The 16830-nt window shown below is 40.3% G+C and overlaps 1 protein-coding gene across 2 annotated transcripts in view; it reads left to right on the forward strand.

Moving 5' to 3' along the window:
* The window catches only part of prdm5 (PR domain containing 5), a 342995-nt gene that overhangs the window by 72564 nt on the left and 253601 nt on the right, over window positions 1–16830 (forward strand). For both annotated transcript variants that reach the window (XM_068039250.1, XM_068039260.1), the window contains exon 8: window positions 3810–3889. In XM_068039250.1, coding sequence (XP_067895351.1) covers window positions 3810–3889 — 80 coding nt within the window. The remainder of the gene's footprint in view (window positions 1–3809; window positions 3890–16830) is intronic.

Here is a 16830-nt window from a genome sequence, read left to right on the forward strand (position 1 = left end):
GTTGACCTGCTAGTCTCTCTAGTGGCTATATGCCCGAGTCCCTGACAGCCTAATGAAGATTCTTCCATGCTCAGCAATTGGTTTTATGTAATTTGTAGTTCAGAGTTAGATTTGGAGGGTAAAATTTGTAGATTTTCAATAATTCATTTCTAATTTTGAATGGAAATGAACAGTAACCCTGCACAACTGTTTCAGGAAAAAAGTTAATTAGATCAAGAATGTACAAATCAATCCAATAAGAATGTTTCACTAACTTCTGTAAGCTGCTTCTGGATTTTTAAGATGCTTTCCCTGAATAGAAACATTGTTCTAAAAACTACAAATAATTTGAAGTGTGCACTTAAAAAAAAAAGTTTGTAGTTTTCTCTGGTGCTCCTCATTTTGGGCATAGAGAATTAAATAGCCACCCCACTCTTTCCAAAAGGAAAAGAAAGTGAAATGAAGGCCTCGAAGAAGTGATGGTTGGTCTGGTGCTGGATGTATTGACCTAATTCAATGTTTTTCATTCCTGTCAACAGAATTCACTGCAAATTCATAATAAACATTGTTTACTCTCTGATATTGTTTTTGTTAATGCTTAACAAGAATCTGAATTTTAAGAAATATCACAGTAGCCGGAGTGTTCTGTGTATCAGTTAACGCAAGTAAAAATGGCAAAGTCCAGCACTTCCAGTAATTGCTGCATGTCAGTTGTAAAACAAATAGGGGAGTACGAAACAGATGCTCATTAGTTCTTGAACTGGAAGCAGGTCTTGGTACTTAGCTGCACGTTCCATCACTCCTTGAACCAGCTAAGAACAGGAAGTGAAGTACATCTGGTAACTGACCTTTAACCTAAAATGTAATATTTAGGTATATCAAGGGTGTCATGATTAATGGCAGTAGCAGGACAAAGTTGATCTAATAGATGGATATTATTTAAATGAAGATTGAAAAATACATTGGATATTAATAGACTGCTAATTAAATCACTTCATATATCATGAATGACCTTGGAATGGCTCTTTTGTTGTGATAAGTGTTCCTTTTGATTGGTTGGTTTGTGCATTTGGTAATTACATCTGGCAAATGACTTACAGTAGTAGAGCAAGTAAGTATAAGTAAACTGAGAAAAGCAAGCTGCATAGAAGCAGCTTGTTCATTCAGATAATGGTGTTTCTGTACAATTATTTGTCTTTAGTTGCTAATTTTCCAAATGTTTTTATTATTTTATTGATGTGGAATTAATATATTAAATGTTATTGCTGAGTGATCCACTGTATCCCAAAACCAAATGTGTTTAATTTTGAACTAATTGTGTCACAGGTGATTTGCTAAAATTATTGTGGGTTATAATGAATTCTAAGCTGCACTACTGTTATATACTCGATGGCTTAGTCTTATTAGCACTGCTGTTTACCTGAAAATTTAATTATGGTGGACGTTATTAATAAAATACATCGATTACCTAAAGCGCATCAGTGTATTTCTTGCGTCAAGTAAGGCTTAGCTTTCTCAATAGCTCAGCTGGTTAAATCTTCGAGAGCTCCTGCTTATCCAACTTATGAGCAACAGTATGGAGATCTTCTAATCTGAAACAAATATTTTGCTCTTTCCATTTATCTCCATCTTTATCTCTTTCTCTTCTCCATGTGGTCCGCCTCCTCAGCAGTGCTTCTAATTATTAATTAGACTCAGTGGCTCATGGAGAAAGGCCTGGTCTGTTCTGTAGCAGTTTATGAATTTATGATCTACTCCTTTAGATTTTAAGTAACCTATGTAAACAATTTCATGGCTCATCGTGACTCTCCTGAATCCTTTCAGTAGTGAACACATTTTGCATCTTTTAAAAGCTTCTATCTTTATTATGATCTTCTATCACAAGATAAATTATGTATTTGACTTAGAAGTTCTCCAGGTTTCTATCCTGTGTAATTTCGGTGTTTAAATGACGTGAGAAATGCTTTGCTGAATTAAATACGTAGTTTAATCGAATGGTTTTTTCAGATATATACAGCAAGGAATAATGACAATGGTAAACTTCTGTATTGATAAAGGTGACTTTCCTGTTCAGATGAGCTACAACCCAGAGTATTGAAGGAGGTGGCTATAGAGATAGTGGATGCATTGGTGGTTGTCTTTCCAAATTCTATATAGACTGGAAAGTAGCAGATGTGACTCCACTATTTAAGAAAGGAGGGAGAGAGAAAACTGAGCTACAGACCTGTTAATCTGATGTCAGCAGTAGGGAAAATCTTAGAAATTATTATAAAGGATGTGATAACCAGCCACTTAGAAAATAATATGAGTGGGTAGAGACAACATGGGTTTATGAAGGGGGAGTCATGTTTGACAAACCTGTTGAAGTTTTTTGAGGATATTATTTGTAGCGTAGATAAAGGAGAACCAGTAGATGTGATGTGTTTGGATTTTCAGAAGGCTTCTGACAAGGTCCCAATCAGGAGATTAGTAAACAAAATTAGAGCACATGGGATTGGGGGTAATATACTGGTATGGATTGAGAATTGGTTAACAGACAGAATCAGAGTAGGGCGGCACAGTGGCGCAGTGGTTAGCACTGCAGCCTCACAGCTCCAGCGACCCAGGTTCAATTCTGGGTACTGCCTGTGTGGAGTTTGCCAGTTCTCCCTGTGTCTGCGTGGGTTTTCTCCGGGTACTCCGGTTTCCTCCCACCACCAAAAGACTTGCAGGTTGATAGGTGAATTGGCTATTATAAATTTCCCCTAGTATAGGTAGGTGGTAGGGGAATATAGGACAGGTGGGGATGTGGAAGGAATATGGGATTAGTGTAGGATTAGTATAATTGGGTGGTTGATGGTCGGCACAGACTTGGTGGGACGAAGGGCCTGTTTCAGTGCTGTATCTCTAAATAAATAAATGGATCCTTCTCAGGATGGCAGGCTGTTACTAGTGGGGTACCGCAAGGATCATTGCTTGGGCCACAGCTGTTCACAATCTATATAAATGATTTGGACATGGGGACCAAATGTAATATTTCCAAATTTGCTAATGACACAAAACTAGGTGGGAATGTAAGTTGTGAGGAGGATGTTAACCATGATGAGATTATTTAACATGCACTGGTTACACCCTCATCCCAATTGTTTACAGCAGAGCTGGTAGATAGTGATGTAAACACACGCATGATTTGTCCCATTGGTTTGAGCATTTTTAAAAGTCTTTGTTTTCATGTAAAATAATTTTTTTTTGATAAGGATTCTAGTTTTGAAGCTGTCAGGTTTGAAAGTTGTAGACTGGGGTTAAATATACTGTTTGGAATATTACCTGATGTACATTTTAGGAAAGAGAGCCAGGCAAGAACACCTACTTTAGAGAAATGGATAGAGTTGAATTTCTGGATTGTGTTAAATGTCTTTCTTATCATCGTTGCTATGAACACCCAGAATACCTATGCTTTATATTTTTTACCACAATACATCATATGACCTATGCATTTTTCTGCTCCTATGAAGGTTTATCCTCACATGTCATCAAGTAGTTTCTGTTTTTGTTTCATATATCCAGCATTTGTAGTTTTCCCTTTTTTTTGTTTTACTATGCATTTTTTTTTTTAGCTGTCTGGTAAAATATTTTGCTGGATCTGGAATGAGAACCTCAGAAACTCTACACTTTTCAAGAAGAGTAAAATATAGACATCCAATGTCTATCAAGTGACCTCTGAAAACTATCACCTTGGTGCAAGTGTTTTGGGCTTTCTTTGAGACGTCCAGTGGTTGTGAAAGGCACTATATAAATGCAAGTTGTTGTCTTCCTGATTTTAAAATGTGATGTTTCTTTTCTGGCTGCAGGCAACTCTCGAAGGAGACTGATGTGCTCTGTGTGTAATAAGAAGTGTTCTTCGGCTGCAACCCTACAGGAGCATCGAAAGGTTAGGCAGGCGAAAGACCCCCTTCCAGTCCTCACAGCATGCTGTGTTTGTGTTAGGGTGCTACGTCACTAGTGTGGGCTGTTTATTGGGGCATAGCCGTCAGGTACTTCTATTGGATGAATTAGCCCCATTGAGTCAATTCTAACTAACATAAAATGTTTGAGTATGAGTTCAATTGGTTAATCCTTTCACTGACAGTTCAGTGTAAGTGTGATGTAAATGTAAAGGTCTATATGCTGGCTTTCTCTTTGTCTTTCATTCTTGCTTAGTGCACATGAACCCTACAGATCAGTCTATATGTTGTTAACTGTGTGTTTTTAAATCTAGAAACATTATTAAACAAAATAACATATTACTATGCATCCTTTTCAAACTGATAAGTTGAACTATGTTGGGGGTGGGGGGTCATTGAAGAGATCAGTAAAGGTCAAAGCCATTGATCTTGCGGTCCAGGTTCCATTTGGCAAGGCAAATAGCCTGTTCTTGCTTTTCGATCATGCTTCAAATATTCATTCCTACATATTTTTCATTCTTTGCTAAGCACTGTAGAAATCTTGGATAGTTCCCTACTTTGATCTTCCTCGACTACAAGGCATAGCTATAAAAAAAAATTGGCAATATTGGCAAAGCAATCTTGAATGAAGATAATCTGGTGCCTGTGAGCAATCATATTTCGGTATTTTATATTCGTATGATTGATGAAAAGTGAACTATTGACCATGTGCAACCGACAAAATTGAACACTGTGCACACTGTCTCTGTAATTATAATGCACTGCTGTAGGTGTTGAAATAGAGTTTGTAATAAGCACAAGAATAATAAGAAAGTAATAAGAAAAGCCATGGCTGTTTATAGTATTGAAGATGAAACGCCTGCTTCTATTCAGTTCTAATGTTTCTGTGCATCACTCACTATTTTTCCATATAATGTGGAATGTATAGGATAAGAGCAGTGACTTGAGAATACAGCAGTATGTCCATGGGAAGCGCTGTTTAATAACAGGAAATTGAGAGAACAAGTTTCATAAAAGAGGAAGAAAGATGCTAGTGTACTGCATGTAAAGCACTGGATGACATCATGTGATTCTGTGCTATTGAATGAACCTTTGGTTAATCATAGAATGTTACATACAGAAGGAGACCATTTGGCCCAGTGTGCCTGTGCTGGCTCTGTGACAGAGCTATCCAATTAGTCCCACTTCCCTATCCCTGTTCACAGCGAGGCAATTTCTTCCCTTCTAGTATTTATCCAATTCTTTTTTGAAAGTTAATATTTAATCTGTTTCCAATACCCATTCAGGCAATGCATTTCCAGACATAATAACTCGCTGCGTTAAAAAAAAAAGTCTCTTTTCAATTCTGGCTCTTTTGTCAATTACCTTAGGCCTGTATCCTGTGGTTACTGACCCTTCAGCTAGTGAAAACCGTTTCTCCTCATTTACTCTATCAAAACCCTTCATGAACACCTCCATTAATCTTCTCTGCTCTAAGGAGAACAATGCCAGCTTCTCTTGTCTCTCCACATAACTGAAGTCCTTCATCCCTGGTACCTGGTGCCAGCCATGGCTAATTTGGTAGCACTGACTCTTGTGGGTTCAAGACCCACTCCAGGATTTGAGCACAAAAATCAAGGCTGACACTCCAGTGCAGTACTGAGGGAATGCTGCACTGTTGGAGGTGCCCATCTTTCAGGTGAGATGTTAAACTGAGGCCCCATCCACCTCTGAGGTGAAGGTAAAAGATCCCATGTCACTATTTCAAAGAACAGCAGGGAAGTTATCCCCACTGTCCTGACCAATATTTATCCCTCAATCAACATCACAACAACAGATTATCTACTCATTATTACATTGCTATTTGTGGGAGCTTGCTGTGCAAATTGGCTGCCCTGTTCCTTACATTACAGCAGTGACTACAAATCAAAAGTATTTCATTGGCTGTAAAGGGCTTTGAGATGCCCAGTGGTTGTGAAAGGCGCTATGTAAATGTAAGTCGTCATCTTCATTCTGGTAAATCTTCTTTGCACCCTTTCCAAGGCTGTGGCATTCTTCCAAAACATATTGCCCAGAATTAGGCATACTAAGCTAGCTGAGGCCTAACCAGTGATTTATAAAGGTTTAGTATAACTTCCTTGTTTTTGTACTCCAGGACACAATTATAAAGCCAAGCCTCCATAAGCTGTTTTAACAGCCATATCTATTTCTACCGCCTTCTGTACACTAACCCCCAAGTCTGTCACTTCTTGCACCCTTTGTAAACCTGTGCAATATAGTTTATGATGTTCTAACCACTGCTGCATGTAGAAAATAGTATTGCTTTAGCTATTACAAAAATATGGATGAGCATGGCTTAGCATTTCTCCTCCTAATATTCAGGTCTCACAGATCTGAAATTTTATTGCATTTATCATAAATTAATCAAAAGGGCTGAGGCCACTATAGGCTGGCAGTGGCTCTTATGTTTTTGTGTGGCGTTCTCCTACCCCTCATGGATCCACATTCAGGTAGATTTTAAAAACTTATTGTGTTTTTTACATGGCTCCAGCAGTTCCTTCAAGAACCACTGGCTAGGTCGCTGTAGAAAGAGAACCTGTTGGAGTTTGTGCAGTATTGTGATGTATAGGGCGGTCTTGTGCTTTATCTGGATCCAGACAGTATGATTTTAGGGGTGGCTGCCTGGTAATTCTGAAGAATGAAAATTGGGCATTTCGTTTAGATTTTGACTGTTGCGTTCTTATAAACGACAGGCACAAACAGATCACTTTACAGTGTGTGATCTGATCCAAGTTTTGTGTCTTTTTAAAAAAATGTTTTGACTCTTGTTTATTTTTGTATAGAACTGCTCATATCACGTATGGCATATGCCAATGTGTTATGCCATTTTGTGCAGTAGCACATGGTTTTGTGCTCACGATGCTCCACAGAGTTAATTTAGGCAAAGGTACCCTTCCTCTCTGCCCCATTTAAAAACTGCAGTCCGGGGCCACCGTTTGCAAGGTGTCACCATGCCATGCATCTGAATTCCTTCAAAAGTTGAACAGAATGCCTGCCTCCCCACTCCTGTACCCAGAAAGGTGGTTGCATGCAGTTCTAAGCTTTGGCCACTGTGTGTCACTTTGGAGCACCTTAAGTTTTTCAGCCAGCAGCCATGTTGGTATAGTAAGTAAACCAGGTGCATTCCAATGACTGGTGAAGAGCCTCTCATCAAAATTGCTTACTTTTTGAGCTCAGCTATACCAACTAGAAACATTAGATTTAGTACAGTACTACCTGTACAGCTACCATGTCTGTATTAAGTTCTAGGTTGCATGAGTGTGTGAAAGGCAAGGTGCGACACGCTTGAGATGAAAAGCTCTTATCACAGAACCATCTACAGGTGTATCTGATACTCCAGGCAGTATAATAAGCTTGCGTAGGGGCAGGGTGACCATGAAAATTTTGAATGATGTACATGGCCTGTGTACTGAATTTACTATAATAGATACAGCAAATGTAGTCTATTCCCCTATTTAAAAAGATGCTTTTGATGAAATATAACAGTGATACACTGTATAAAAATATTACCATACCCTGCTATTGAGAAAATATGGGAGTTTTACAAATAGAAATTAGAGATTCGACCATCTGTGCCTAATTCAAATCTCAATTTTTAAAAAAAGTCAAATTCTCTATTATTGATATTAATTTCAAATATGCTTTCGAAAGTCATTTTGTAACATTCAAGATTTAATACAAGTTGATTAAGAGCTTTATTTTTGAAGACACAAAGTTTTAAGTAAGAAAATAAAAATAAAAACCACAGCTTTTTCGAGCTGATTGGTACTGGGCTCTTCACGAAACTAGTGCAAAAAGCAACAAAGAAGCTGAAGTTCTAATCATCTGACACATCTGTCAATTTCACAGTAACTTGTGAAACTGCATGTGATCTGAAGTAACTTAATGAACAATGAACTGATGGATCCACATCAAGGACCTGTGCATGAAGATGGAATATTATAGACATTTGTAATCCACTTTAAACAATACTAGACAGTCCTTCAAATCTATTCACCTTTTCCATTCACCATGGGACAGGAGTTGTACTGACTTTATATTCATTATGTGGAGGACCTTCATGAGTTGTTCATTACTAAATGCTGTTAATCCACAATATAAATTGATATTGCATGGCATTATTCCATATTCCGTGCTACGGAAAGGCTGAGACACACAAATGGTTATTGCTGTTTAAATTAGCACTGCACCTAGCAAAAATTTTGTGGAGTGCTACGTTAACGTGAGACAATGCCTGGGATGTTTAAGCTGTTAAATTCCTGCAGCGCTCAAGTCAGTCATTTTAAGACTGGTGAAATTTCCTTTCTAAGTGCCCATTTTGTGAAAGTAGTAAAAATTTTAACTTAAATCAAAACGTGTATATGGTTGATAGGAAGATATATTGTAGTAAGTTAATCAAGTGGATTTGATAACAATATTCCTTGAGAATGATGTGTATGTTTGACTTTAATGAACATCAAAGCACTGGATTACTGCCTCAAGGTCAGCTATTTAATAAGATACAAACATTTCTTTGTTTTCTTATTCTTGAACAGCAGAGATAATAGTGACTTAGGAGTTGAAGGGTGATGCTATCATATACTATATTAAAGTACTTTAGTAGTAACAACTTTTGTTCCAAGTGAGAAAGGCTTTGCAGTACTGGGAAGTGCACTGCAATGCCAATAATATTGCTTACGATTTAATTGATTAAATTTGTGATCTAGCATTCCTTCCTATGCATTATTTTTTGTGTTCATCAGGGTGAGGAATTTTAGTGGTGGGCAATGGAACCTTTCCATTTCAGGCATCCACTATCACACAATGAATTTTGATGGTACAGATAGATGTAGAACAAGCTTCCACTTCATTTTTTTTTCTATTTTGCACGAGTCATTCTCTGGGGGTGATTGCCAATTGGTGCTTTGCTCAATGGGACCATACACTAAGAACTGGTTTGAGGCTCCCTAACTGCATTTCATGTAGAACTATGAAAGGCAGCAGAAAGAGGAGACATTCATCCCATTCAGTTTGGATTGGATTTGAGTTCAGGTCTCAGAGGTGACGAGCCAATGTCTAACTTACAAGCAGGTGAGAAAGATGTCTAGGGGTCTGTCTTCACCTGGTCTTATTATAACAGGGTATTATTTTTAAACACACTGTGTTTTGAGCTCCCCCTTTGTTCATAGTTTTCCAATTATAAAGCAAAGAAATGAGCATGAACAGGCTTTCTTAGCTTTAAAGAAGAAAAGTGAAATTTATTAAACCTTAAACTTAAACTCTAATTCGGTTAACGCCAACGGATGTACAACACGCCCATGCTAACATGCACACGCAATACACACATGCAAATAGAGACAGAAAAGAGCAGAAGAAAAATAAAATGGACAGGTTTGAGGCAGTCTCTGAAGGGGGTTTCTGGCTACTGTTTTTGTGCTCCAGCTCGCTGTAGAGTCTTTGACTGTAGGCAGCTCTTACTTTTTGTTGGGGCCCAGTATTCTTCTTAAACCTTGTTCAACGTAGGAGACTTTTGTCTCTTTGATCATGTTTCTTCAATGGTTTTAGAAGCTGGTGAGAGCGAGATGAGAGCAGACAGGAGAGCGATGTTCTCAAACCAGAAGCTTTCTGATTTCAGACACTGTTTTCTCCAATTTAAAACTCTCAGTTCAAACCTTTGTAATAGCCAGTTAGTCATGTGACTAAAACTGGTCTGACCACTTCTTCTCTGTATTGGGGAAGCAACAACTGGGTCCCCGTTGTCCCAACACTGTCTGTTACTATGCAAATGTCTTTCCATTCAGGGGCTTGCAGTTTAAGTTTTAATGTTCATGTGTCAAAATAATATGTGCCTCAGTCTTGGCAGGTGGGGGGCTTGCCTGACACTAACCCACTACACCTACACAATCCCCTACTATTTTCAATCCAGTGATAATAGTGGTGTGGTGCCTGAGGTACTTTTGCTACGCAGCAAATAATTAGAGAAATATAACATAACTAGATTTTCTGTACTAGCTGCTTTGAAACTGTGTACTAAAAGCAACCCATGCAGGATAGCAGCGTGATATGACTGTTCAATTACTAGTATTCTAAACCATTCAAATCCTGAGGGCAATGATCAGATTTACCGCTTTACAAATAATTAGGCTGAGCAGGAGTTCATTACCTTATCAATTTGTGAAAATCCAACTTTAGAAATCATTATCCAGCAGAAAATTGCTTGCCTCTGAATTCCTCTGTGGTTTCTCCTGATGATCTGCTGTAACAACCATTTATAACATTTCTCTGGGGGGGCTGTGCTGATCTTCTGCTGAAAATATGTCAGGAATCAGAAGACATCTCTCAGAATTCCGAGTGTTTTTTCCTCAGCTATGCTGAAGCTTGTGCAGAGCGATTTAAAAGAAAAATTATATCTTATGCACCCTCTGATGGACTGAAAGATTAAATTGTTTTGAGTATAGACAGTATTAAATACTTTACTGTATTTGTGTTGCCCAGCTGCTTGCCTAACATCCAATCCTGCATGAATCGAAATTTCCTCCAATTAAACACTGGGAAGACTGACGCTATTGTCTTTAGACCCTGCCACGTACTCAATTCCCTAGTGTCCAATTCCACTCTCCTCCTCAGCCACTGCCTCAAGCTGAATCAGAGATTCTTCGCAAGCTCTGTGCCTCATCACCCTGAGCTGAGATGCCAACCCAATATCCTCCCTATCCTGAAGACTGCCCATTTCCACCTCCATAATGTTGCCTGTCTTCGCCACTGCCTCAGCCGATCTGCAGATGAAAGTCTCATTCATGCTTTTGTTACCTCCAGACTCAACTATTCCAATGCCTGGCCAGCCACCTATCATCCACCCTTGAGCTCTACTGCCTGTAACCTAACTCACCCCAAGTTCTATTCACTCAGCACCCCTGCACTTTCTAACCTACACTAGTTCCTGGCCCATCAATGCCTCAGATTTACAATTCTAATCATGTGTTCAAATCCCTCATGGCATTGCCCTTCCTTATCTCTGTAACCACCTCCAGCCCTACAACCTTCCCAAAACTCTCTGCTCCTCAGATTCTGGCCATACCTCACGTCCTTTGCCCTGCCATTTGACTAAAAAAAAATACATCTGAAAGTTTTAAATTTACTTTTACAACTGATAAAATTGGAGGAGTGGATGATAATGTTGAGTGCAGCCATTTCTTCTCACTGTAGACTCATAAACTCTAGTATTTACTGGGAGGTGGGGAGGGAGCAAAGGCAACATTTAGTGGCTGGAAATATGGGGAATGGGAAAGAAGGCCTCATTTGAGCATTTTTTCCTCAGCTTCCTCCACTGACAGCTGACCAGGTTGAAAGGCCGGCTGGCGAGCGATAAGGCCTGTGGTAGAATGCCACAGTTAGGATCCGGAAAGAAAGGAAGGAGAGCTCACCGGAGCGTGTGTGGCGGGGGGTGGTGGTTTGAGTGGGAGGGGAATGGGAAGTGGCAGATTGCTGGGGAGGAGATTATGGTTTGGCATTGGATCGCAGGGTGGCTGAAGTGCCGATTGTGGCGGATAGGCATCTGGTTTCCTTTAAGAATTTAAACTCCCTGACTCTTTTTCTGGCCTGTCTTGGGAGGTTGAAACTCCCCCTATAATGTTGCTAATCTTTACAATTATTTGCATTGTCATTTTGTTTCATGAATAGACTGGGGGAGAAAGGCAATGCAAAGGGTTTCAGCATTGTCAAGTTGATGCCAAAACCGATTCAGGCAGTAAGCATCATTCACCGGTAATGTAATAAAAACAACAATTCAATTACACTATAGTACCTGAGATGTGATTCTAGTATTGTTTAGGAGAAATGCTGTCAATAACCAACATATTCCTGTAGTTACACTATTTCTGTCCTACAGTGACCCACTTTGGACTTGGAATTTTCATTTGAGGGCAGATTCTTCTCATTTTAGAGCTGAGAGAATGCACTGAGATTTCATGTTCTTAGTAGACCAGCAGTTTAAATTCTTTGATAAGCATATCTGCTTTCTATTATTGTGCCATCCAAGTGCCCAATCAAAAAATACACCACACCTGTCAAAGACCTTCTGTGCCCAATTTTTCAGCTCCAGGCCATTGGTCATAGAGAAACCTTGACAGGTACAGTGCATTTTAGGAGTACTGCACTTTCTCATGCCTGGCAGTAGTAGGGTGTAAGGGTGCGGGGTGTGAGGGAGAGAGGATAATTGATCTTGTAAGGTTATTAGACTTATACCTAAACAGTCAAATAATGTAAATAACCACACATTACCAATAAAATAGTGCAATAATGGAAAGCATATATGCTCATCAAGTAATTACCACTTTTTCCCGTCTGTTCTCTTCTCCCTTGTTCTTGTATTTTACCTGCACTGTTGCATATCTCCAGTAGGGGAAGGTGGTGATGAGCAGATCCTTGAAAATTCCAGCGACAGACTACAGATTGAGTCGGAACATAGGACTTAGTAAGAATAGGCCATTTGGCCCTTCGAGCCTGCTCTGCCATTCGATAATATCATGGCTGATCTGGTTGTGGTCCACTTTCCTGTCTGCCCCCAATAACCCTTGACTCCCTTGTCCATCAAAAATCTATCTAACTCAGTCTTGAATAAATTCAATGACCTAGCCCCCACTGCTTCCTGGGGAAGAGAATTCCACAGACTAACGACCCCTTGAGAAAAATCCTCCTCATCTCCATCCTAAAAAGTCCTCTTTTCTTAAACTGTGTCCCCCAGTTCTAGTCTCCCCCACAAGAGGAAACATCCTCCTGGTATCCACTCTATCAAGTCCCCTCAGGATTTTATATATTTCAATAAGACCACTCTCATTCTTCTAAACTCCAATGGGTATAGGCCCAACCTGTTCAAACTTTCTTCATAAGATAAGCCCTTCATCCCTGGAATTAGTTGATTGAACCTTCTCTGAACTGCTTCTAACGCAATTATATCTTTTTTCAAATAAGGAGACCGAAACTATACACAGTATTCCAGATGTGGTCTCACCAAGGTCCTGTACAGCTGCAGTAAAAACTTCTTTGCTTTTATACTCGATTCCCCTTGAAATAAATGCTAATATTCCATTTGCCTTCTGAATCACTTGCAGCACCTGCATACTAACCTTTTGTGATTCATGTATCAGGACATTCAGATCCCTCTGTTCTGCAATCTCTCTCCCTTTAAGTAGTATGCAGTTTTTCTATTCTTTCTGCTAATGTAGACAAGTTCAGGTTTTCCCACATTGTACTCCATCTGCCAAATTTTTGCCCACTCGCTTAACCTGTCTATATCCTTTTGTTGACTCTTAACCTCCTCTTGACAACTTACTTTCCTTCCTATCTTGGTGTCATCAGCAAATTTAGCTACCATACATTTGGTCCCTTCATCCAAGTCATTGACATAAATTGTATATAGGTGAGGCCCCAGCACTGATCCCAGTGGCACTCTACTTGTTACAGCTCGCCAACCTGAAAAAGACCCATTTATCCTTACTCTCTGCTTCCTGTTAGCTAACCAGTCCTTTATCCATGCTACTGTTTTACCCCCTACACCATGTGCTCCTATCTTATGCAGTAACCTTTGATGTGGCACCTTATGAAATGCCTTTTGGAAATCCAAGTAGACCACACCACAGGTTTCCCTATATCCACCTTGCTTGTTACTTCCTTGAAGAACTCATAAATTAGTTAAACATAATTTCCCTTTCACAAAACCATGTTGACTCTGTCTGATCCCATTAAGATTTTCTAAGTATCCTGCTACAACTTCCTTAATAATGGATTCTAGTATTTCCCTATGACAGATGTTCAGCTAACTGGCCTATAGTTTCCTGTTTTCTGTCTCCCTCCTTTCTTGAATAAAGGTGTTACATTTGCTATTTTCCAATCTGCTGGGACCCTCCCAGAATCTGAGGAATTTTGGAAGATTATAACCAAAGCCTCTACTATCTCTGCAGCTACTTCTTTTAAGACCCTAGGATACAGGCCATCTGATCCTGGGGACTTGTCAGCCTTTAGGTTTTTATAGTTTTCCCAGCACCTTTTCCCTCCCTTTCACCTCTTGGATTTTCAAGTATCTTTGGGAGATTTTCTAAGTCTTCTGGAGTGAAAACAAACACAAAATACTTGTTCAACACCTCTGCCATTTCTTTGTTTTCCATTTGTAAAGGGCCAACACTAATTTTAGTTACTCTTTTCCTTTTTAAATATGTGTAGAAAGTCTTCCTATCTGTTTTTATATTACTAGCTAGTTTTCTCTCACTACTCTTTATTTTTTTTGTAATTCTTTGCTGGTTCTTAAAATCTATCCAATCTTCTGTCCTACCACTAATCTTTGCAGATTTGTACAGTGTTTCTTTCAATTTGATACTATCCTTAACCTCCTTATGTAGCCACAGATGATGCATCCTTCTCAAAGAATCTTTCTTTCTCACTGGGATAAATCTTTGCTATCAGTTATTAAATATACCCTTAAAAGTCTGCCACTGCATCTCTACTGTCCTACCTTTTAACCTAATTTCCTAGTTCAATTTAGCTAGTTCTGCTTTCATACCCTTCTAAATACCTTGATTTGTGTTTAAAACATTAGTCTTAGACCCACACTTCTTACTTTCAAACTGTGCAATTCTATCATTTTATTATCACTGTCGCCTAAAGACTCCTTTACAATGAGGTTAATCCTGTCTCATTGCACATAACCAGGTCTAGAATAGCCTGTTCCCCAGTTGGATCCAAAATGTACTGCTCTAAGAAATTGTCACAAATACACTCTATGAACTCATTTTCCAGGCTGCCTTTGCCAATCTGATTAAAGTTACCCATGACTATTGCGGTACCTTTCTTACATGCCCCACTTATTTCTTCCTGTATACTCTGTCCTACAGTGTAGCAACTGCTAGGGGGCCTATAAAGTACTCCCACAAGTTCCCTCTTACCTTTCCTATTTCTTATCTCTACCCAAACTGATTCTACATCTTGTTCTTCCAAGCTAAGGTCGCCTCTCGCTACTGTAGTAATGACAACCTTAATTAACAAAGCTACGCCACCACCTTTTCCCAGTTTCCTGTCTTTTCAAAATGTCCAGGAAGTGAGAGACCTTGGAGTGCATGTTCACAGCTCCCTGGACAGGTAGATAAAGTGGTGAAGAAGGCATATGGAGTGCTTTCCTTTATTGGCTGAGGTGTGGAATACAAAAGCAGGAATGTAATGCTGCAACTCTATAAAACGCTGGTTAGGCCACAGCTGGAGTATTGCGTACAGTTCTGGTCACATTACAGAAAAGACATAATTGCTCTGGAGTGAGTACAGAGGAGATTTACAAAAATGTTGCCAGGGCTGGAAGATTGCAGCTATGAGGAAAGATTGGATAGGCTAGGGTTGTTTTCCTTCGAACAGAGGAGGCTGAGGGGTGACTTAATTGAGGAAGGAACTGTCTCCCCTCGCGGAGAGGTCAGTTACCGGGGGCACAGATTTAAAGTGATTAGTAGAAGGATTCGAGGGGACAGGAGGAAAATATTTTTCATCCTGAGGGTGGTGAGTGTCTGAAATTCACTGCCTGGATCGGTGGCAGAGGCAGAAACCCTCAACTCATTTAAAAGGTAACTGGCAAAACAGGGACCTCTCAAGTCCCTTCCGTATCTCCACTGGCGTGAAGCAGGGATGTGTGCTGCCCCCTACCGAATTCGCCAACTTTTGCAGCACAGTGCTGCAGCAGGCAACGGAAGACCTTAAGGAGGGTGTTTACCTACGCTTCTGGACTGAGGGAGGCCTTTCCAACCTCAGGCGTCTTCAGTCTCACACAAAGACACAAGAAAAACTCATCTGTGAACTTCTTTTCGCTGATGACTGTGCTCTCCTGGCCCACAGTCAGTCAGACCTGCAATCTATAACAACATATTTTTCCGAGGCGGCACAACTCTTTGGACTAAAAATCAGTTTAAAGAAACTGAAGTCCTGCATCAGCCTGCACCCCAAGAAGAATATAGACCACCAAGCGTTGTCATCGAGTGAACCGAGCTGAATGCCGTCAAGCAATTAACTGATTTGGGGAGCATCATCTCGTTTGATGCCACCATTGACAAGGAAGTGGACAATAGGCTTTCAAAAGCAAACAGTACATTTGGCAGACTCTACAAACATGTGTGGAGCAATCACAGCCTCAGAGCACAGACCAAAGTTAAAGTGTACAAAGCCATAGTCCTCACCATCCTCTGTTTGGCGCCGAGTCATGGGTCTTATACCGCCGTGATGTATGCCTTCTGGAGCGCTACCTCCGCAGCATCCTCAAGATCTGCTGGCAGGACCGCATCTCAAACATTGAAGTCCTGGAAACAGCCAACATCACCAGCATTGAGGCCATCCTCCTGCAAAGCCAACTGCGTTGGCCGGGTCACGTTGCCCGGTTGGATGACAGTCGCCTGCCCTTCGTGTTGTATGGAGAGCTGACCATGGGTAAAAGGAACAGAGGGGCACCATGCAAACGTTTCAAAGACTCCCTGAAGAAGTCCCTCTCTCTGTGCCACATCTCCCACCACCAGTGGGAAGCGCAGGCCATAGATCGTGATGCCTGGAGATGCTACATCAGGAGGCCTACAGACACCTTTAAGATTGAGTGAAGAACCAGCATGAAAGAGAAAAAGAGGAGAAGGATAGATTCAGTTGTTCCCAGCAGTGACTACACCTTCACTTGTACCCGTTGTGGGAGAATTTGCCGGTCATGGATAGGGCTGACTAGCCACCAGTGGGCCTGCAACCGATGACTAAACCTTCCCAAAATCTTTGTCCGTGAAGAAATGCCAAGAAGAAGGACCTGCACCCTAAGTGCTCAAACCTACAAAACTACGGACCAGGTGCTAGAAGGTGGGATTAGAATGGGCGGCTAGTTTTTTCAGCCAGCGCAGACATGATG

Source organism: Heterodontus francisci, chromosome 1 (genome assembly GCF_036365525.1).
Source record: "Heterodontus francisci isolate sHetFra1 chromosome 1, sHetFra1.hap1, whole genome shotgun sequence".
Taxonomy (NCBI): domain Eukaryota; kingdom Metazoa; phylum Chordata; class Chondrichthyes; order Heterodontiformes; family Heterodontidae; genus Heterodontus; species Heterodontus francisci.